Source organism: Microcaecilia unicolor, chromosome 1, assembly GCF_901765095.1.
Source record: "Microcaecilia unicolor chromosome 1, aMicUni1.1, whole genome shotgun sequence".
In the NCBI taxonomy this organism is placed as follows: domain Eukaryota; kingdom Metazoa; phylum Chordata; class Amphibia; order Gymnophiona; family Siphonopidae; genus Microcaecilia; species Microcaecilia unicolor.
In genome coordinates this window covers 165057766-165080554 of record NC_044031.1, presented here as the reverse complement: position 1 = coordinate 165080554, position 22789 = coordinate 165057766, and the positions used below count along the sequence as shown (strand labels likewise).

The 22789-nt window shown below is 43.2% G+C and overlaps 1 protein-coding gene across 2 annotated transcripts in view; it reads left to right on the top strand.

Moving 5' to 3' along the window:
* The window catches only part of OSBPL3 (oxysterol binding protein like 3), a 324326-nt gene that overhangs the window by 287824 nt on the left and 13713 nt on the right, over positions 1–22789 (top strand). For both annotated transcript variants that reach the window (XM_030202113.1, XM_030202121.1), the window contains 2 exons: positions 1147–1273; positions 19794–19916. In XM_030202113.1, the coding sequence (XP_030057973.1) occupies positions 1147–1273; positions 19794–19916 (250 nt within the window). The remainder of the gene's footprint in view (positions 1–1146; positions 1274–19793; positions 19917–22789) is intronic.

Sequence of the window (22789 nt, the reverse complement as noted above, 5' to 3'; positions counted from 1 at the left end):
GGCCGCGTGCAGGAAGGTGAGACTTCCCTTTTACCAGCTGCAGAAAAAAGGGGCCTCAGCACGCGTGTAAAACACGCTCCAATGCTACCACTGGTCCCCTTCTGCCGCAGCTTGATAAAAGGGGCCCTAAGGTTGCTACTTGTGCTTTCTCAGAGTCCTTGGTCAGTTCAGGTAGGGAAGACTTCCTCCCTGATACAAGACTGAGCAGTGAATGGCATGGAGGAGTGGCCTAGTGGTTAGGGTGGTGGACTTTGGTCCTGGGGAACTGAGGACCTGATTTCAATTCCCACTTCAGGCACAGGCAGCTCCTTGTGACTCTGGGCAAGTCACTTAACTCTCCATTGCCCCATGTAAGCTACATTGAGCCTGCCATGAGTGGGAAAAAAGCGGGGTACAAATGTAACAAAAAAAAAATATCTCTTGTAGGCACAGCCCTGATTTTCTGGGAATGAACATTGTATTGGAGAATTAATTAGACAAGCTGCACTGATTTTTTTTTCCTATTCTAATCTATTGATTTATAGTCTGCTGGATCCCCAAAAAGGGAAATACAAATATAAATAGAACATAATTAAGAGCTTAAATGTTTGTCATACAGGTACATTTTAAAATAGCAACAAAATAAAAGATAGGAGTGCTGTATTCTGATTACATTCAGTAGATTATTCCAGATACAGACAGCCTGAAATGGAAACAGAGTTATTCAAGATCTTATAAGCCAACCAAAAATGAAGCAGTAGATATTTTTAGATTTAAATTAGGAAAAGAGAGAATTTATCAGATATTCAAGTACAGTCCCCCTAAAGTACCCGTAAACAAGGGACACCAATTTGAATCCGGTGCATCTCTGAACTGGAAGCTAATCAAAGGGGGTGGGCGGTTACCCTTTTGTATTTGTGCAGTTTAAATGTCACACTAGCAGCAGAGTTTTGATGTACTTTAAAAGTTTTTTTTTAGTTTTTTGTTTTGTTTTGTTTTTATGAAAATGCACTGATACTTGAATAAAGTGTTGCAATAGCGGTAAGTATGGGGAAATCTTAGCCTGACCTAAGATACAAAAAACGCTGCTTCTTAAAAAAAAAAAAAGACCTCATCAATCATAATTGATGGCTTTTATAGATAACTTTTTTTCCTTTTCTATTCTAGATCCAATGCCCAAGGACTTTGAGCTGTACTATGGATTTACCCAGTTTGCAGTAGAACTGAATGAACTAGATCCACTGGTTAAACCTTTCTTACCAACGACGGACACAAGATTCAGGCCTGACCAAAGGTATATATACACACGATCTGAGATGCCTTGCAGCTGTAAGGAAAAGCAACCACTTTCACTGTTAATAATCATGGGGTCAGACAGTGAAGGAAAGTTAGAGCTTATTAAAATAAATTAAGGTCTGCTGACCACAATTATTATACTTTTTGTTAACAGATGAATGGGTTTTGGAAATACAGCACACTGCCTAATGAAGGAACCCTTTCAAGTTTCTGACCTTTTCCTTCAATTAAACACACATCTAGTCTCTAAATTTCTAGCTTCTATGTAGTGCATTAATGTGGACCCTTGGATTGGAAACCATGACTGTTGCAATAGTGATAGTTTTGATGTAGTTAACTGTATGTCGTTGTTTCCATTATAAATGCACATTATGTGGGGGCTTGATTTGAAATCCTAGAGGCATTTCAGCCTCCTCGTGTTGAGAAAATGACACAGTTAATGGGGTCCCCAATGAGCTGCATACACTTCCACATGGTGAAGATAATGGTTAAAGAAAAAAAATTGCTGTCAGTATATTGTAATGTTTCTAGGCTGTAAGATATGAATAAGCAGCAGATAAAGGGCCATTCACACCACCCAGTCTGGCCACTTGTCCTTGATTGCGCTGCTCCTGATAAGATTACCACCTAGCTGTCAGCTGTACAAACTTGTCTGCCTGCTAGAGATTGCTCCTTATCGCTTTTGCCTTCAGCTGGGGCGTATTGTCAAGTCACTTTTTGGCCGCCAATGCTAAGAACCCTGCCATATCCCCATGTTTATAACCAAAAGTGTTCCAGGGTAATACCTCCAGCCTATGGCAGCTGCACCTTAACCCTGTGCTGTTCTTTCCTCTTTGCATTTCTGATTTATATCCTGCTAACACCTCACAGTTCTAAGCAGATCCCAGAAATCAAGACACCAACTCTGAACACAACCCTCGCAATTTTACACAGTAAAGTATATGATCATTTGGTGGTGTTTTACTTACTAATGTACTTATGTGACCATCTCTACATATGTTAATGCCAAGCAATGTACAAGTATGCACATCAGTATGATGGTCTATACTTTGCACATGGGTGCAGCACACAAGTGCGTGTGTAGATTGTAAATTGCCATAATTTAGTTATTTCATCGGTCAGACAAAAAAAGGGGGACAAAATGATCTTTTAAATTATTGCCCCACTTATAAGCAAACATAGGACCCTCTTGAAAAACTGGATGAAACTGAAGATTGCCATTGTTTCTGAATCGTACATTGAACTATATAGCTATTGCTCTGAAAAAGGCATAAAAGAGTAGCAAGCAACCAGCAGTAACGTGTTGAGCAGACTTCAAAATCATTTAATTACTTTTTCACCCTGATTCGGATGAGCTGCCTACTTTGTATACCCAATTTTCAACGCTACTGCAGCCCCTTCTCTTGCTCCTGTCCCCAGTCTCCACCTGCCTACCCTCAGCTCCATCGACAGCCCCCTTCTGTCTGCCACCGGGTCCCCTGCATTAAAAAAAAAAATCTCTAATTGGCAACGCAGCGCCTCGCGTCTGTGTGAAAGCAGCAGATCACTGTGTCCAGCCCTCGTCTGATGTAACTTTCTATTTCCGTGAAGGTGGGGCACAGTGAGGGAAGGCCTGAGGAGAGGTGATCTGCCACTTTCACACAAAGGTGAGGCACTGCTCGCTACACTGCCAATTTAGAGATTTTTATTTATTTATTTTTTTTTAATGCAGGAGGCCCAGTGTCAGACAGAAGGGGACTGTTGACGAAGCTGAGGGTAGGCAGGTGGAGACAGGGGACTGCAGCGCTGGTGGCCTGGGAGCAGGAGAGGGAGGCGACAGTAGTAGCAATTGGGGGGTTGGCGGGGGCCCCGGGGGGCGGCCTTGCCCCGGGCCCAGCTCAGTCTCTCGGCGGCCCTGACCTCAAATTTTGGATGGGCTACTGGGCAATCTGGGTGGACACATGTATTGTAATCACCACAACCCCCATCCTCCCGCCGTGCAAAGTCAAAACTTTACAGTAAGTACCTGTGCTGGTGGGGATCCCCAAGCCCCACTACCTGCAGTGGTCCTCCAGCAGTAAGAACAGCTCCTTTTCCTACTTGCTCCAACTGGCGGCACTGTCCATGGACTTCCCCACCCCTTTGCGCATGCTCAGTTTTCACGTATGAAAACTGATCATGTGGGGCAGGGGGAGGCTGGCGCGAGGGCAACATGTAGACAGTGCCGTTGATGGGGCTTGGGAATACCCACCAGCCAATAGAAAGTGCACAAGAATTTTGGGTGGGCTTCAACCCAAAGTGGGTGGGCCCAGGTTCCGAGGAGGAATTAAAAGTTAGCTCGTTCTTGTGTGGCTGACGTTGAGTATATTTCATGTTTTTTTCTTCTGCGAGCATGAAGTACCCACAACGTTTTCTTATTTTTGTGCATGAATGAAGAAAACAGAACAGCTGAGGGGGAGGTGCTGCAGTCATGAATAGCAAAGCGTTGAACTGCAGTCACTCAAATTATATCAGTTATATTTATGTACAAAATAGCATTCCAACACATGTATATGTATGCAAATGCAACTCTGAGTGCAGATATAATTTACTTTTGGGTGTAAAATGCAGTTGCTGCTGGCACAGACCCCTGTGTGTATACTTCATTGTGCTCTCACATGTTTGCATACGTTTGCATGTAACTTCTTTGCATACTGTTTGGTCACTGTAGTGCAAAATATTTTTTTACCCATGCTTTAGTAAACTGTGCACTGAGCTTTAGTACACGGCTTTAATGCATGGCTTTCTGTATTGAGGCCTATATCTGGCATTTTTAAAGAGTTTGATAACAAATATTAGCATTTATTTATTTCTGCATTTATAGCCCACATTTTCCAATATACATTGTTTCAATGTGGCTTATAATTTGCATTAGATAAGTTACATTGATCAGATTTGTTACATTAAGTGTAATAAATTAATTGTTTTGGTTGTAGTAGGGTTGAGTGAGTGTTCTTTGCATGTTCCTAATGATGATAGTGGAGTGTTTCTGTGAGATTCACAGTGAGGTGAGGTAGTTCCATTGGTGACTAGTCACTTGTCTGCAATATGAAGGATTGGTTGCGGGCTAGTAGATGATGGCAGATAAAGACCTGTACAGTCCATCCAGTCTGCCCAGCAAGATAAACTCAGTATAAGGTGTGATGTGATACTGCATACATATACTTGATCTTGATTTGACCTTGCCATTTTCAGGGCACAGACCATAGAATTCTGCCTGGCACTGGCCTTGTTCTCCAGTTATTGAAGCTGAATCTGTCCAGCCATGATCGGGGCACAAACCATAGAAGTCTGCCCAGCACTGGCTTTGTTTCCCAGTTACTAGTGTTGCCATCTAATTACCACTAAGCTTGTTTGGTTCCATGCCTTCTATACAGGATTCCTTTGTGTTTATCCCATGCATTTTTGAATTCCGTGAATTTTCATCTGCACCACTTCCCACAACCACATCCTTTTATTGATAGGGTGAGTAACAGGAGGCATATGCGCAGGTCAGACAAACAATTAATTTATTACACTTAATGTAACAAAAATCTAATCAATGTAACTTATCTAATGCAAATTGTAAGCCAATTCAACCAAGCAGCTGTTCAGTATAGTAAACAGCCTACTGCAACCCCCACAACAAAACCAGCCTGCCCAGTCTAAACTGAACTGCAATGATTTTGCTGCATACTTTGCCAACAAAATTAAAAGTCTCCACCAGAATTTATAGGCATTCCCACCCAGTGCCCAACCAGTCAATCAGGGGTGCACAAACTCGCCCCCTCCTAACAGAGACAGATGGAACACTTCTAACCTAATGACAGAGGAGAGCCTTGACAAAATCCTAAGAGACCTTCGACCAACTACCTGCTCCCTCAATCCCTGCCCATCAAAGATAGTGCAGCAGGCAAGTATGGGCCTTATAGAAGGCGCCACAAAAATTGTGAACACCTCTCTTTCTAATGGGCAATTACCAACAGCATTAAAAAGGGCAGTGGTTCGCCCTCTGCTGAAGAAAAACTATCTTGATCAGGACAAACTTGAAAGTTACAGGCCAGTATCCAACATCCCGTTTCTAGGGAAACTCATAGAACAAGCAGTCTGTGCTCAACTTAATGAATGGCTAGAAAAGAGTAACTGGCTAGATCCATGTCAATCTGGATTCAGACCTGGTTATGGAACAGAAACAGTCCTCGTATCCCTGCTAGATGATCTTCACAGAAACCGAGATAAGAGATTTGCCTCGATGTTATTACTGCTAGATTTCTCAGCAGCTTTTGACACTGGATCATGATATCTTGCTAGCACGACTGACAGAAACAGGTATCAATGGAACAGTACTTGCCTGGTTCAAATCCTATCTATCAGACAGGCAACAATCCATAATGATTGGCAGCAACTCATCACCACCATGGACACTGACCTGTGGGGTACCACAAGGATCAATACTGTCACGTATTCTGTTCAATATCTACCTCAAGCCACCAGCTGTGCTGATTTGGTCAGTGGACACTCGGTTCTACATCTATGCGGATGATGTGCATCACACCCATTTAACCTGACTTACCTACAGCCTTGAATAAACTGATCACTTGTCTAACATCAATTCAAGAATGGGCTAAACACAGCAAACTTTGCCTGAACCCAAGTAAAACCGAGCTTCTCTGGGTCCCTAACACAAGTGGATACATACCTGACATCAAAATCCCTTTTGGGAAGTATGAACTCCCCCTCAAATCACAAGTCAGGAACCTTGGAATACAGTTAGATTCAACACTTACTCTGATTCCCCAAATCCAAGCAACCTTTCAAGTGCTGCTTCTACTATTTGCGACAGCTACGCTGCCTCTCTCCTTACATCGAGAAGGTAAATCTTATCCCAGTTGTGCATGCCATGCTAACATCAAGACTGGATTACTGCAATGCACTGTACAATGGTCTGACTACAAAGGGCCTGCAACCAGCTCCATTTGATTCAGAATGCAGCAGCAAGACTCATAGAAGGTTGCAAGCGATGTGAACACATCACACCATTTTTCAAAAACTTCATTGGCTACCAGTACAATACAAGGCTAAATTTAAAACTCTTATGTCTGATCTTCAAGGCCCTGAAAGGAAATGGCCCCGAGTATCTAAAGAATAGGATGATCCTCCACACACCGCTAAGGACACTAAGGTCCTCCCAAGGACTTTCACTAACTACACCCTCTCCAAAAGACATTACACGATGCGATACCCGCAAGCGAGCCTTCTCCGGAGTAGCCCCCACACTCTGGAATGCACTGTCTGAAAGGCTCCGCTTAACACAAGACTACCTGTACTTCAGGAAGCAGGTGAAAGCTTGGCTCTTCAACCAGGCCTTTAACGGAAGAAGTAACTAACTTGTTTGTCTCACTCACACACACAATGGATTGACTCGGTCTGCACATACTGCAGCGAGATATGTTTATCCACTCCTACCCTAACTGAGATATTTAACCATCTCTCTGACCCCACGTGCAACTTTCTTCAAATCAATCGCCTTACTTTCTAACTCTTCCTACTTTCTTACTCATCTATATGTTACAACTTTGCCGTACCCTTCACTACCAATTATAATGTTCTAGTACATATTGTGTTGTCATTGCAAGTAGTATTTATTTATTTATTTATTTATTTTACATTTGTACCCCACATTTTCCCACCTATTTGCAGGCTCAATGTGGCTTACATAGTACCGTAAAGGCGTTCGCCAGTCGGTTGATAACAAATACAAAGTTGTGGTCGAATGAGGTAGGTGTGTGTCAGGCAACCGTGAAGGTCAAGGGAATGAAGATTGTATATTGTCCTGTACGATCATTAGTTGTTCTGTGTTGCTGGGTGTGGGGATTTACGTTGGATCGGTGGGGTAAGCCTTTTTGAAGAGGTTTGTTTTAGTGATTTTCTGAAGTTTAGATGGTCATGGATTGTTTTTACAGCTTTTGGGAGTCCATTCCATACTTGTGCGCTTACGTAGGAGAAGCTGGATGCGTAAGTTGTTTTGTATTTAAGTCCTTTGCAATTTGGGTAATGTAAGTTTAGGTATGATCGTGATGATCCGATTCTGTTTCTGGTTGGTAGATCTATGAGGTCTGTCATGTATCCTGAGACTACGCCTTAGATAATTTTGTGGACAAAGGTGCAGTTTTTGAATATGATACGTTCTTTGCTTGGGAACCAGTGCAGCTTTTCTCAGAGGGGTTTAGCACTTTTGAAGTGTGATTTACCAAATATCAGCCTGGCAGCTGTGTTTTGGGCGGTCTGGAGTTTTTTTGCGAATTGTTCTTTACATCCCGAATAGATTGCGTTGCAGTAATCTGCATGGCTTAGGACCATTGATTGTATTAGGTTTCGAAAGATTTCCCTTGGGAAGAAAGGTTTTATTCGTTTAAGTTTCCACATTGAATAGAACATTTTCTTTATTACGGAGTTTACTTGGCTCTCAAGGGTAAGGTTGCGGTCAATTGTGACGCCGAGTATTTTTAGGCTGTCCAAGGTAGGGAGGGTGTGTTCTAGGGTGTTTATGGTTGTGGGTTTGTACTTATGTTGAGATGAGAGGATGAGGCAGTGCGTTTTTTTTCAGTGTTCAGTTTCAGTTGGAATGCCATACTTTGTATTGTTGTTCGAATATTTTTACTGCTGTAATTGTCTCCTGCTCATGTTTGATCTAGTCTTACTGTACACCACCTTGAGTGAATTCCTTCAAAAAGGGGGTAAATAAATCCTAATAAATAAATAAACACGAAAGGAGAAGGAGTATCTATCGCTGGGCTCATGCAAAGCCGAACTTTCTAAGGTAAAGTCAGGCAGAAATTAATGGTTTAGTTATCTGTAGTCAAATATCTGCCAAACGTGAACATGTGCAAATGAGGAGAGAAGAGGCACTGAAGCTTAACGAAATTGTCAAGTGCAGTCTGAACTGCAAGGAAGCTGAGGAGAGAAGAGAGGCACTGAAGCATAAAGAGTTGGCAAGTGTGGTCTGAATTGCATGGAAGCAAAACAAAAGTGCCTACACATTGGACACTAATGTTTGATCCTGGCAGCTTTTTAATATAGGTTCTGTTTCTTTACAAATATGTCACTTTGCAAGTGAACAGAGAGGCAAGACATTGTGTATCTTAAGAGAAAAAAAGATAATTAGTAATGTCACTCTTTGAAATAATATCTAATTCAGTTCCAGAATCATAACATAGGCAGCCGAGACCCCTCGGGCCTAGCATTTACTGTATTTACCACCATAACCCAATAAAGACATCACACTTGGTATTCTGTTGACATGGCACAATTTTGGCCGCAGCTTTTATTTTGTGATACAAAACATCTATACAATCTGGGCATACCCAAGCCGCTTCAGCCTCTGGCTCATTTCCCCATGCCGAGTCTGCCGCCTTAGCAAGACTGGCCAATCGTGAACCGAGCTCCCTGCCGCACAGCAAGGGGGCCGTACCGTAAGCGCAGCTACCAGCTGCCTAGCTAGTACCATCAGGCTTGGGTACCCCGCCAAAGCTGCGACAATATATATATGTGTAAATCATATTTATACTGGGGCGGGGGGGCTGGGTGCAGTCTGCTTGCCCAGGACACCGGAAAAGGTCGTCCAGGCTCCTTCCAGTGGCTTTTAAACCCCTTTTCTTAGCCCCTCCTGTTGCCCAGCGGGGTGCATCTGGAGACGGGATCCTGCCCCCCATGCCTCCCTCGCTCCCCGCTGTCCTAGGCACGCATGCCCATCGGGGCACCGCGCCATGTTATCTTTGGCTCCATGCACCCTGTGTGGCACTGCGCCTTGCTTATTCTATATAACAGATCGTAAGAAGCTATAGACTGCAAGAAATCAGTAGGGGAATATTTTCTTAAGTGTCTTATTTGGATTCTTGCATCACACAAAATCAGTATAAAAAAATGTACTGGAATTATATCTCACAGAGAGACTAACATGGTAGGAGACTTTCTTATATGGCCTTGAAAAAAATCTTGTATTGTTCATGTAACTAATTTAGCTTTGGCAGATACTACCAGGGTTATTCTCTCATCGCAGTTTGTCCTAATGAATGGTCAAGTTTTTGAAGGGGGTTATACAGGTGGGAGCAGCTCCTACCTGGGTAACTTTCCATTTACTGGGATGGACCCAGATATTTGGCAGCACATACTCCATAATTATTGCTGTTGAATATCCAGGCAGAGTGCCACGACATTATCTGGTGAGGGCTGACGTGGTGTAGGGACAGAGCCAAGAATTACCTGGGCATCACTGATATTCAGTGGCAGTACCTGGAATACTATCTGGTTAACTTAGGACAAGAAAAGGCTATCCTGAGTTAACCAGGTAGTTATATGGGTACCACCATTGAATATTTGTGGTACATGGGTACCCCCCAGGTGGCTAATTCAACTGGCAATGGACCAGAGTTTAAAGAAATGCTAACTGATGCCGGCAGAATATTGACGTATAATTTATGAATCGGAGAGTGTGTGATTTTTGGAGGTCTACAGAGGTCGTGGTAGTGTACAAAGAGAACAATTTTTAATGAATAATGAATCAAGTTTTGAAAGGGATGTGTGAAACAGATGGCAGAGACAGGTGATGTTTACATGATAAATAAGGAATCAGGGATGTTTTTATGGGATGTACACAATAGCTGCATAGACAGTGAGGAAATGATTTTCATCAGAATGTTCTATGATGTCCTGCATTTTCTTTGGCTCGAATTATAGTATTTGTTTTGATCATGTATTGCCTTAAAGTTGCTAAATAACATATGTGAGGTTTATCTTTCACGTTTTTATTAAGTTTTCTGAAAACACTGGGGGGGAGGGGGGGGGAGTGGCGGGGAATGCCATTTAGTAAACAGCTTACAGCCTGGATTTGGGTTGGTGGTGTAAACAGCTTCTGTCCAGACTAAATGTTGGATCCAAGACAAGGGACTGGTTTCATGTGCTAAATGTATGCATATTGAATCCCTCTTGAAAGAAGTACAAGAGCTAAGAGAGGAGGTGGCAAGACTAAGAAGCATCTGTGAAATCCATCCCAGAAATGCATCTCAAGGTGTTGGTGATCTCCAACAAAAGGACTGAAGACCTTGTACAGAAAGAGGAAAACTGGACACATCATCAGATCCTGCAAAATCAATCCCCCAATACCATCTTCTGTTGAACTGAAGAAACATTTGCAGGAGGTAGAAGAGCTGAAAATATCTCAAGAACAAGAGGAAACAAAGCTCAACAATCCCAAAGCTGCTTTATCAGTGGCCAATAAGAAAAGTAGTCGTAGTTGGTGATTCTCTTCAGAGGGGTACTGAGGTACTCATCTGCCGCTCAGACATTGTCCAGGGTGGTGTGCTGTCTGCCTGGTGCCAAGATTCGGGATGTAGTAGAAAGTTTACAGAGACTCATCAAGCCTACTGACCACTATCCTATTCTGCTTATCCATGTTGGCACAAATGATACTGGTAGGTATCTTTTCTGAACATATCAAATGTGACTACTTGGCTCTGGGACAGAGGGTGATTCAGTTAGGTGCACAACAGTATTTTCATCGATCCGTCCTGTTGAGGGTAAAGGCCAAATGAGGGAAACTTGCATTCTGGAGCTGAAGTGTGGCTATGTTGATGGTGCCAGTGCAAGCACTTCGGTTTCCTTGACCATGGAATTTTTTTCCAAGACCTACTGAGCAGAGATGACGTCCATCTATCAAAGAAGGGACGAAGTGTGTTCCATAACAGACTGGCTAATGTACTAAAGAGGGCTTTAAACTAGATTCTCTGGGGATGGGTGATAAAAGCCCCAAAGTCATTAACAGCTCTCAGGGAGTGTAAGATATCTAATATTTTTATAGAAATGGGAAAAAAGAACAATATCTGGAGATCTTTGTATACTAATGCCTGTAGTATGGGAAACAAACTTCTAGATCTAGAGGCGGTAATGGTAGAAGCAGAGTTGGATTTAGTGGTGGTCACAGAGAACCATGACTGGGATATAGTTATTCCTGGCTATATTCAAGAAAGACAGGGTAGGAAAAAGGGTGGAGTGATGGCATTATATGTTAGGAATAATACTTAAAGTGACAGAATTGCAGGACATATAGGGTAAGGAAGAAGCATTGTGGGATAACCTTGAAAGAGGGAATGGAAAATGTTTTTACATTGGTTTGATATACAGGCCTCCCTAACAATCAGAAGAAATGGACAGAGATTTAATTGAAGACATTCACAAGATAGCTATGAAAGGGGAAGTACTACTGATAGGTGATTTTAATGTGCCGGACATTGTTTGGGGCTTCCCTGCTGCGGGGTCATCTAGAAGCAAGGGGATCTTAGACTGTCTATAGGAAGAACTGTTCCAGCAGTTGGTAATGGAAACCACGTGGAACAAACTATTCTGGACCCGGTGCTTACAAACGAGAAGAGTGTTTCTGATGTTATGGTGGGTGATCATTTGGTATCTAGCAATCACTGGATGGTGTGGTTCAATATTATAAAATAATATGAGAGGACTGAAGATTGACGGTTCTAGACTTGAAAAGAACTAACTTTGCCAAGATGGAGGAATATCTCAAACAGTTGAATGGGAACAGCTGAAGGAAGTAGAACAGCAGTGGGCAAAAATGAAAGGAGCTCTTTTAAAGGTGATAAACCTTCATGTTAAAGAAGTATGTAAGAGGAAAAGACGACTGCTTTGGTTCTCAAATGTAGCAGCTGAAAATGTAAGAGTAAAAAGGTTAGCATTCATAAGTTACAAGACAATGCAGAAAGAGGAGGACAGGCAAAAATACCTAGAAAAGCTAAAAGAAGCTGGAAAAGCTGTCAGAAAAGCAAATATACAAATGGAAGAAAAGATAGCCAGTACAGTAAAACTGGGGAACAAGATCTTTTTTTGATATGTAAGTGATAGGAGGAAGTACCAAAATGGCACAGTGAGGCTCGAGGGTGAAGGGGAGGAATAAGTAGAAGCAGATAAAGCTGAACTGCTTACCAGTTATTTCTGTTCTGTGTTCACGGATGAATGGCCGGAGGTAGGACTGCAGAAAAGAAATGCTAATTGGAATGGATGTGTGGTAGACCAGGACAGATTCTCAAAAGACTGTGTTCGTGAAGATCTAGCTAAACTAAAAACAGACAAAGCGACAGAGCCTGATGGAATATATCCAAGGGTGCTAAAAGAACTCGGGGAAGTTTTGGCAGCTTTGTTGTCTGACTTCTTCAGTGCTTCCTTAGAGTCTGGAGTTGTCCCAGACTACTGGAGAAGGGCAGATTTGGTCACTCTGCACAAGAGTGGAAGTAAGAAGGAGGTTGGGAATTAGACCTGTTAGTTTGACCTCTGTGGTGAGTAAACTAATGGAAAAGCTTCTAAAGTGTAGGATTGTGAGGTTTCTATAATCAAATGGACTGTAGGACCCGAGACTGCATGGTTTCACTAGAGGCAGGTCTTGTCAGACAAATCTGATTGATTTTCTTTGACTGGGTGATCAAACAGTTGGATGTGGGAGGGGCATCAGATGTGGTGTACTTGAATTTTAGCAAAGCCTTTGACATGGTTCCACAGAGGTGACTGATAAATTAACTGAGTGCCCGCAGTATAGACACAAAAGTGACTGACTGGGTTAAAACTGGTTAGGTGAAAGGAGACAGAGGGTAATGGTAAATGGAGTTTGCTCCGAGGAAAAGGTGTACCACAGGGATCGACCCTTGAGCCAGCTCTTTTTAATATCTTTGTGAGTGGTGGTGTGGAAAGACTGTCTGGTTAGGTTTGTCTCAGTGGCGTTCTGAGGGGCGCTGACACCCGGGGCGGATCGCCGATGTGCCCCGCCACCCGGGTGCAGCGCCCCCCCCCCATGCAGCATGGCGCCCCCCCGGGTGCACGCCGCTGGGGGGGGTGCCACGCGCTGGTCAGCGTCGTTCGTTTCCATGCTCCCTCTGCCCCGGAACAGGTTACTTCCTGTTCCGGGGCAGAGGGAGCATGGAAATGCACGACGCTGACCGGCGCGCGGCACCCCCCCAGCGGCGTGCACCCGGGGCAGACTGCCCCCACCGCCCCCCCCCCTTGGGTATGCCACTGGTTTGTCCCTTTGCAGATGATACCAAACTTTGTAATAGGGTAGACACCCAGGAGGGCGTGGATAGCTTGTGGAGGAATCTGGCGAAGCTTGAAGAATGGTCTAGCAATTGGCACCTCAGATTTAATGCTAAAAATGCAGGGTCATACACTTAGGTTACAAAAATCCAAGGTATAATATAGGGCGTGAAGTACTTCTGTGTACGAAAGAAGAGCGAGACTTGGAGCTGATTGTGTCTGTTGATCTCAAGGTGGCCAAACAGGTAGTAAAGGCAACGGTCAAAGCCAGAAGGTGCATAGGAGAGGAATGGCCAGCCAGAAAAAAGGCGATAGTGCCTCATGTAGAATACTGTATGCAATTCTGGAGACCACACCTACAAAAAGATATAAACCGGATGGAGTAGTCTAGAGTGTGGCTACAAAATTGGTCAGTGCTGTAATGTAGGGTTAAGGAAATAAAAAAGAATTTAAAAAAATTTACCTGGGGGGCTCCAGGGTGAGGGAAACGTTGTGGCAGTCTGGCCAGGGCGCTGCAGGGCAGAAGAGATGCTGCAGGAGGCAGCGTTACGATTTTGGGTGGCCCGGGGACGATTGGGCACGTCCCCGGGAGAAAAGAAGGAAATGGGGCCTGGAGAGAGAGTGTTCGGGACCGGAGCGCTGGAGGAGTGCAGCGGGAGGTGACGCCACAGTTTGCTGGGTCCGGGGACGCTTCGGGGCTCCTTTTTGTTTTCGGGCCGGGACACTCCGGCGTTCAGGGGAGGAGCGCTGTTGTTTTTTGCGGCCTCCGCGATAGTGCGGGGATGCTGAGGACCGGCCCAGGGCAGAAGAGGAAGGAGGAGGTAGCGTGCGTGCACGCGCACGAACTGTTTTTGGGCGGGAGCTCCGGCAAGGCCTACAAGCCGGGGCCTCGATTTTTGAGCCGGAGCTCCAGAGAAACGGCCATTTTCGGGAGGATTTTTCAAGTGACTCCGTTTTCGCCCCAGGATGTGCGGGACCGGAACCGAGGGCAGGCGTCAGGTGTGCGGAAATTCTACATAAAGGTAAGGGGTCTTTTGACCCGAAAATTAATTTAATTTAATTTTAAAATGTGTAAATTTGTTTTTTTATTTTTAAAAAATCAGGGTTTGTTGGATTTAAATTCTGTTTGCATATTTGTGATCGGGGTATTTTTCTTTATTTTTGTGGGGGGTTACATTTTAAATTTTAATATTTTTTGAGGGTGTTTTGGAGTAGTGTGGTTTTTAAGGGGTTAAATACGTGGTAAATTTTTGTATTCGACGTAGCAGGTAGAGGGGAGGGTGATTGAATTTTTAGTGTGGGTTTCAAATTATTTCGGGATTTTTAAAGGGGTTTTTGGGGAGGAAATATTGGGGCGTGTCTTTTACAGGGTTAAATTTAAATTTTGAAATTACAATTAGGTAGGGAATAAGAGGTTTAGTGTGTAGTGAAGTTTTGGGATAATTTGTTTTAAATTTAATAGGGTTTTTAGTTAATTTTAATATTTTTCCATTATTTTCTATGGGGTTAAAATGGAGATTTAGCACTGCTGGCCAGAATTCCGCTGGTCAGCAGTGGAATTTGGAATGGTAGAAATGGTCAGGGATTGGCTGGAGGGAGCTTGGAACGCAAGCTGCGGCTGGGTAACCGAGGCACCGGGTGAGTGGGCAGTTGGCAGAGCGAGATTGATGTCAGAGAGAGTGGATGTGTTGTGGGAGTGTTGGCAGAGAGTTAAGGGTTTAAAGGGTAAAAGCTAGAATATAGAGAGTGATTTTGAGGAGTTTGATGGTGATTGAGTGCAAGGTGTGCGAGGAAGGTGAGATTTGGAAGAAAAGTTTTAAAATTTTGCTAGGTTTGGGAAATTTGGTTAGGAGGGCAGTTAAAGGGTGAATTGGGAAGCGGTGTTATTTGAGTATTGAGATTACTTTAAGGGCTGAATTCATGGTAGTGGTGCCATAGCCTTGGTGACAGTGGGTTGGAATGGGGAGTTGGGCAGAGTGACAAAAGCTGTGTGTGAGTGACTGTGAGAGGTGAACTGTCAATCTCTCTCCACAAAAGTTTAGGGAAACAAAAAAATAGTATAGGTGTGGAGGACAGGGAATATTAAGTTAATTAAAAAAAAAAGTATTAGTTGGCCACTGTTTTTGGATTACAATCCCTTAGTGAATTTGGTTCCAGTCCAAAGTAGGAAGAGAGGGTTTTGCCTCCTTTTCATTTATTAAGGGATAGGTGTAGGAAGAAGACTCCAGAAAGAAGAACACCCGATGACAACAAGGGCCCCCACGCAAGAGAGACCACAGCGGAAACAGAGCGACACAACTGCAGCTAAGTGACATTTTTGGGAAAAAATAAAAGAGAATTGAAAGTAAAGAGAGAGAAACAAACAGACAAACGAACCATACTTACCTTATTTCCTCAGTGAGAAGGGTGGATAGTTCACGGGGTCCTGGAAAACAAAAACAAACAAAGAATCAAATTCAAGAAGTTAACGGCAGAGTGGGAGAATACAGGAAGTAATTGGGACTGCTAATACCAATTTATACTTATCTGAAGTTGGGTATGTCCTGAAGGGAGGAGAGGGATTTCTAATAGAGAAAAAGAAATTCAAAGTTAAGTAAGGTACCTTTGCAACCTGTTAATTTGTACACTGTTTCATAGTAAATATTACATTAACTGTTATGAGAATTTTTATTTTAGTCGCTGTTGTTGGGAAGGGAAAAAAACATCTAAAATTAAAATTGACACTTTGTTTTAAAATTCAACTGTGTTGTGGTCTTGGTTAATTTGGGTAAGTATCCAACTTAGTTTATTTTCCTCCCACATTTTCTTTTGAAAGTGTGGGACGAGGTTAGTGTTCCTGCACCTTCCCCTGAGCTTCGTGAGGTACTCAACGCTAACCACGACTGCTAACATCTGGTGTTGAGTAAATCACCTCAGATACAACGGAGCGCAGGAGGGGGGTGACAAGTGGTCTCTTTCATAAAGTGTTCAGAGGCAGACTTAAGGCTCTGCATATGTATACTTTGGAAGAAAGACAGGAAGAGGGGAAATGATGGAAAGCCCTGGAATGAGAGGGCATAGGATGAAGTTAAGAGGTTATAGGCTCAGGAGTAATCTAAGGAAATACTTTTTCACAGAAAGGGTGGTGGACACATGGAAGTGCCTCCCGGAGGAGGTGGTGGAGATGAGGATTGTGTCTGAATTTAAGAAAGCATGGGATAGGCACATGGGATCTCTTAGGGAAAGGAGGAGATGGTGTTTGCTGTGGATGGGCCATTTGGCTCTTATCTGCCATCATGTTTCTATGTAAATGCTAATGCTGATTTTTAATCCCATTTTGTCATACTACACTGCCATTTTGTTAAAGGACTTACTTTAGAAGTGTTTCCCTAGCTTTTCCCAATTACACTGAGTGGTCTGGAGTTGCCTGCCTGCCTCCTATTTGTTCATAGTTTGTGGTTTTAGAGTATATCTACTCTCTTCCAGGTTCTTGGAACATTCCCCATCTCCAAAGCCGACGTGGCATAACATCAGCCCCGGCGGGGAAGCAGTCTCCCGCTTCCTCCCACTCTCCCATTGTCAATCTACTTGGTGCTGCTCTTCCTGCTTACTTTACTGTTGCACCTCATCTTGAGGTGCATATGGATGCTATTCGTTCTGGCCTGCTCTTTGTTTACAAAGTACAGCAGCTACCATTTCTCCTGGCCTACCCTCGTCGAGTACTACATCTTTCAACCTCACAAGTACTGGCTCATAATATCTGCTCACCTAACCCCATCCCCTTCTTAAGGGCAGAAGTATTCGTAGGCTGATGGTGATTCAGATTCCACCATCCTGTGAATCCCTGTATCAGGGGCAGACTTAGATGGAGCATGAAGATGAAGCTAAGTTTCCTTGCCTTCCACACCAGCCAGCAATTCCATGACCTGTACAGTTGGCTCACTGGGGGTGGCCTAATCCCCAGTAGGCAAATTTGCTGCATCTGAATCTTAAAAAAACAGTGCTTTCTTGAGTACTTTCTCAGATCTCATGGTTTAAGTACTTTCATTGTTTAAGTATTTTAAATACGTCCTTCCATGTAAATATATTTCTGATAGTTTTACCATTATTTTTGTTTTTATACTGTCTTAAGTACATTTGTTGCCCTTCAGTACTCAGCAAAGGCACTTCAAGATTTCTGCCATCTGCTTCTGTCCATTCTCACTGTTCATGCCTGGGATTTAAAATCTTCTATTTGGACTTAGTCTTGGTCTGAGTCTCTGCCAGCACATCAGCATGTTCTAGGCCTGTTTGGGACAAAATAGAAAATGAAGGGGTGGAATGCTGAGTTAAGGTACACAGGTTTGCACAGCTGGAGTTGGATCGAACGTGGAGATCTGTGTGGTAATCTGCCCAAAGTGGAAGAATCAACTGGGCTGACTGAATGAGCCAGTATTTTTTTTTCTGCTGTCATTTACTGCATTTTCCTATCATTGATGTGTGCTGTATGTATCTAATTTGTGTAGTCATATGCAGTAGATACCTAATTGTCTATATAATAAAATATAGGCACCAAAGGCCCTTTCACTTAGATAAGGATATTTCTGCAGCAGTGTACCAGAAGAGATGTCGGACTTTTATAAACTAAGAATTAGCAATAATTTGCAGTCATTCTGCAAGACTTGAGGTATCAGTTCAAAACCAGAATCAACTGGAGAGGCAAAGCCATGTGTAGACCAAGCTCCTCCTCCCCATGTTGCGATCAGGCACACACTCAGCAGCAAGAGCACAGACCAATGAGAACTGGAAGTTAACCCCAGGCCCCACCAAAAAATCAGTCTTGATTATGCCACTATTAGGTTGTCTTTTCTAACACAATTCAATCCCCCTATCCTTGCCATTTTCATAAGTTTTATCTCCCTGTTAGAGCGTAGTGACTATTAAAACATTCTGTTATACAAATTCCCTTTGAAAGCCTGGATAAGACAATCCTCAGCTCATAACTTGCACCTTTTAAATTGATCATCACTGAGAGGAGTGAGCAGACCACCTGTAGATGACCACAGCAAATCCTTGCTCACTGCGGCCAGGCTCATCTTGTAAAAACACTAGGAGGTCAATACTTAAAGCTAGTTATCCAGGTAGCTGCACCTGCTACAGACCTGCCAAGTGTCTCGCAATCAGCAGGATACTCCCCCCAGTCTTGCTGGAGAGCCAAGAAATCCTGCTGAGCAACCTTCCTTCCATGGGCAGCAGGAGATGTGTTAATAAGACATTGTCTCCTGATAAGAACTGCAAAATTTCACTCTTCTGGCAGCAGGAGATTACATATTAAGACATCTACAGCTGCCAGAAGAGGAGGTGCTTGTTGGTGCCATGATTACTGAATTGAGGTCTTTCGGGAGGGGGGGGGGGGGGGGGGGTGGTGGGGGTGGGGCTGGGGCACATCTGTAAATCTCTTTACAGACCGGATGCCTTTGGCAGACTACAGCTCACTGGGCCTCAGGAGTGACATTCAGCAGCATTATCTGGAAAATACCACTGCATATCACGTCTGACTGCCTCGGCACTATCTGGATAGTGCTGAAGTGATCTGGGAACAGAGCCTGTAGTTTTGGTACTGCTAATATTCAGTGCTGATACCTGGGTAACTATCTGTGCAAGTTAGGGCAGAGAAATAGCGGTCAGGCTGGTTTATTTGACTGGTAAATTTGATAGAGCAACCTCTTTGCTGCTGAAAGCCTATTGGTTGCCTATAGAGGCCAGAATAATTTTCAAGATCTGTATAATGGCATTTAAAATCTTACAAGGTATAGCCTCGCTGTATGCTTTCACTGGTATTACTTCCTACCCATGATATATTATCTAAGCTGAGAGTTTTTTTGGTTTTTACATTTTCCATCATTTAAGGGGATTAGATATATAAATCATCTTTTTCTTATATAGTAGCGAGAATATGGAATGAGTTACATGCTTATTTAGGAAATTCCTAAAAATATGGTTATTTAGACAATATCTATACTAAGACAATTGTGTTTTTCTATTTCTGTGAAAATTGATGCTACATATGTAATTCTCTGGGTTATTCCTAGATTTCTTTGTACTTTAATCCAAGTTGAACTCAACAAGTATATGTGGAATATAAGCAGTGTAAAGTAAAGCTGTCCTGATGCTCCTGGATAGCTATTCCGGATACCAGAGCTGAATATTGATGGCACCTGAATAGCTTCCAGCAGCTGCCAAATACCCAGATAACCAGCACCTGATTCTGGGTATGTCCCAGCGCCAAATAATCTGGGTATAGAAAAACCTATGATCAGTGTAATTTTTAAAAAATCTGCCCTGGGTTTAACATTATCCCTGAGAATTTCAGCCTCATATCTTTGTTTCATTATGGTGGAAATGTGTAGAACAGTTTAGCTATTTATTTTTTATCATTTAGGGATTCTTTTTGTTTCCAAATGGTGCTGCAGGTTACTAGAGGAGGGGAACATTGAGGCAGCTGAAGCACAGAAAGAGAGGATTGAGCAGCTGCAGAGAGACAGGCGGCGTATTCTGGAGGAAAACAGACTGGAACATGAAGCGCAATTCTTCAGGTACGGTGAATGGTGCAGCTTGCAGGGACTCTCCATCTGGGCACAAGCAAAACACATCTGAACATTTTTCCAGTTATGTATGCATGTGCTTTTGTACAGTTCAGAAGTCCTGGGACTTGAAGACTCCCTTTTATCTACCATGTACCCTTGAGCATTACACACTATTTCCTTTTGCCTGCAGATCCCAGGTGAAAACAAGGTTGATATTCAAAAACACTGGGCATGCAGATTCAGTTATAGAATGCTAGCATACATTTACACACATTTTGATTCACCCATTTATACCATGTCAATAGCAGGCATATATACATGCAGCTCCACGTAGCACGTTAGTGTGGAAATGATAGATTTTATAACCTGTGCACGTAAATGTTTGCCACACCCATTTTCCCTACTGCTGAGCATGTGCTATCGCGTAACACGTGTAACTGTTAAACCTGGTCGGCAGAGAAGCAGCTCCACAGCATCAACCAAAATTTCCTAAGCCAATACTGCATAATTAGGGTTAAATGAGCTGATTCTCTGTATGCTTTTTGCAATGCCTTCGCAGTGACAGGTATTAGAAGATATGCATACAGGAGGACTTGATTCCAAGCTATTTGTAAAGTATCAGTTTCTGATGAGACTGGAATTCTCTGTTCAACAAGGCTAGAGCGTTGAAGTTGTCCTGCAGGTGAGAGACTATGATGGAGGAGTTGAGATCAAGAACAGTCGTGCTAAGATGAATTATGTCCCTACACAAGAGTGTTGAGGCTGAGCGCCCATGCCTGTTGACATAATATATGGCCAGTTTACTGTCCGTTTGCACGAGTTATTTGATTGACTAACTTGTCGAAGAACACACAAAGCACCAATTGTATCGCTCTTGTCCATAACTGGTTGATGCTGTGGAGCTGCTTCTCTGCCAACCAGGTGTCCCGAGTCGTATGGTGATTGAAATGAGTTCCACAACTTTGTATGGAAGCATCAGACAAGTATGATGGAGTGGGTCAAAGGTTGAAAAGGTGCTCAGACTACAAGGTTGTCATGGACCATCCAGCAATGCAAGGATCACTTGATATGTAAAGGAATCTTGGTTGATAGTGGCTGGTTGTACTGTGACCACCAGTTCTTGAGATGCTACTGTAACGGCCTCATGTGAAGCCTTGCCAGAGGCAGGACATGTATTATTACCAGTACATGATGTAATAACATGAGAATGACCTCTAGTTATAGTGACATGAACTGGATGAATATGTTACACCAGGGAAATTTTGTGCCCTGGTGTGAGTGATAAGTTTGTTAAAACCAACAGAGTGATAATGTAATCTTCTATAAATGTTAGCAGTTGCACTGGCTGGAAATGTGACTTGAGCTGTTTACCTGCAATGCTTGGAAGGCATTGTGTGATATCTGGTATACTACTAACAGTTGTCAAAATATGGGAAAATGAGCAGATCCTTCTAATAAAGATAGACCACTTCTATGACCATGAGTTTGAGAACACTCTGGATTTTGAAGGCAGAGCAACTGATAATGATTTCTGCGTATAAGGAAACTAAAACTGGGTGATGGATGAATTAGCACATAGGTGTACATCCAGTAAATCCACAGACATGAATCAAAGATTGTGATACAGAAAGGAGAGGATGATAGTTTGGCAATCCAAAAGTTTGCCTACTTGATATTAAGAGTTTGGAGAGCCAGAACTGCACAAAAAAACTCTGTTTTCTATGGTATGATGATATATCTGGAGTAAACCCTATGTTCTATTGGGTGCTGTTGCAACTAGAAGCCTGAAAATTTCCCTTTGTAGTAGAAGTTGATTGTCCATTAAGGCTATGCAATAATATGGCATCTGTGATGGTGATGATTGCCCTCCAAACTTTGTAGAAATACTAAAGACGCTCTTCTACTGGAAGATCTGGATGAAGAACTATGTTAACAGCTATTGCTTGACTTCACCTGCTGAGTCACGGTCTATTTCTGGGATGTCGCTCTTTACCAGATTTGTGAAGATATGGTTGTCTTTGGAGTATAATAAGATCTTTAGGAGTAAGAATTATGCTTTCCCAAATATTTTACCTCTGGAAAAATACTAGGGCAATAGTTTAGAAACATTAACACCTTCTAGACTATCCAAAGGAATACATTCCTCCTTCATAGCCTCTATGAGCTGCCACCAGCTTTTATACATGTGCTTTGTACACTGAAGCCGTCATCCAGGATAATCATCTGATTAAATTAGAATTGCAGCTCCACAGATAGTCATATTGTAACTGTCATTTGCTCAGTCTTCAAAGTTGTCTATAATCAGCTGGAAGGATAATCTGTAATCGTCTGGAAATCCTTCTACCAACTGATTCAGGTCATCCATAATAATAAAATATATTGGACATAATATGAACCACTATACGAGTAGGAAAGATAGAAGTCTGATATATCCATGTCCAGCATATCTCCTCTCTCCCCTGCCCTCCCCTCCCATGTCCAGTGATTCTCCTCTGTCCCCTGTCCTCCCCTGCCATCCATGTCTAGTGATTCTCCTCTCTCCCCTTCCCTCCCTTCTCATCCACGTCCAACGATTCTTCTCACTCCCCTTCCCTTCCCTCCCCTTCCATCCATGTCCAACGATTCTCCTCTCTCCCCTGCTCTCCCCTTCCATCCATGTCCAGCGAATCTCTCTTCCCTTCCCTCCCCTTCCATCCATGTCCAACGATTCTCCTCTCTCCCCTGCTCTCCCCTTCCATCCATGTCCAGCGAATCTCTCTTCCCTGACCTTCCCTTCCATCCATGTCCAGCGAATATCTCTTCCCTGACCTCCCCTCCCATCCATGTCCAGCGAATCTCTCGTCCCTGACCTCCCCTCCCATCCATGTCCAGCGAATCTCTCT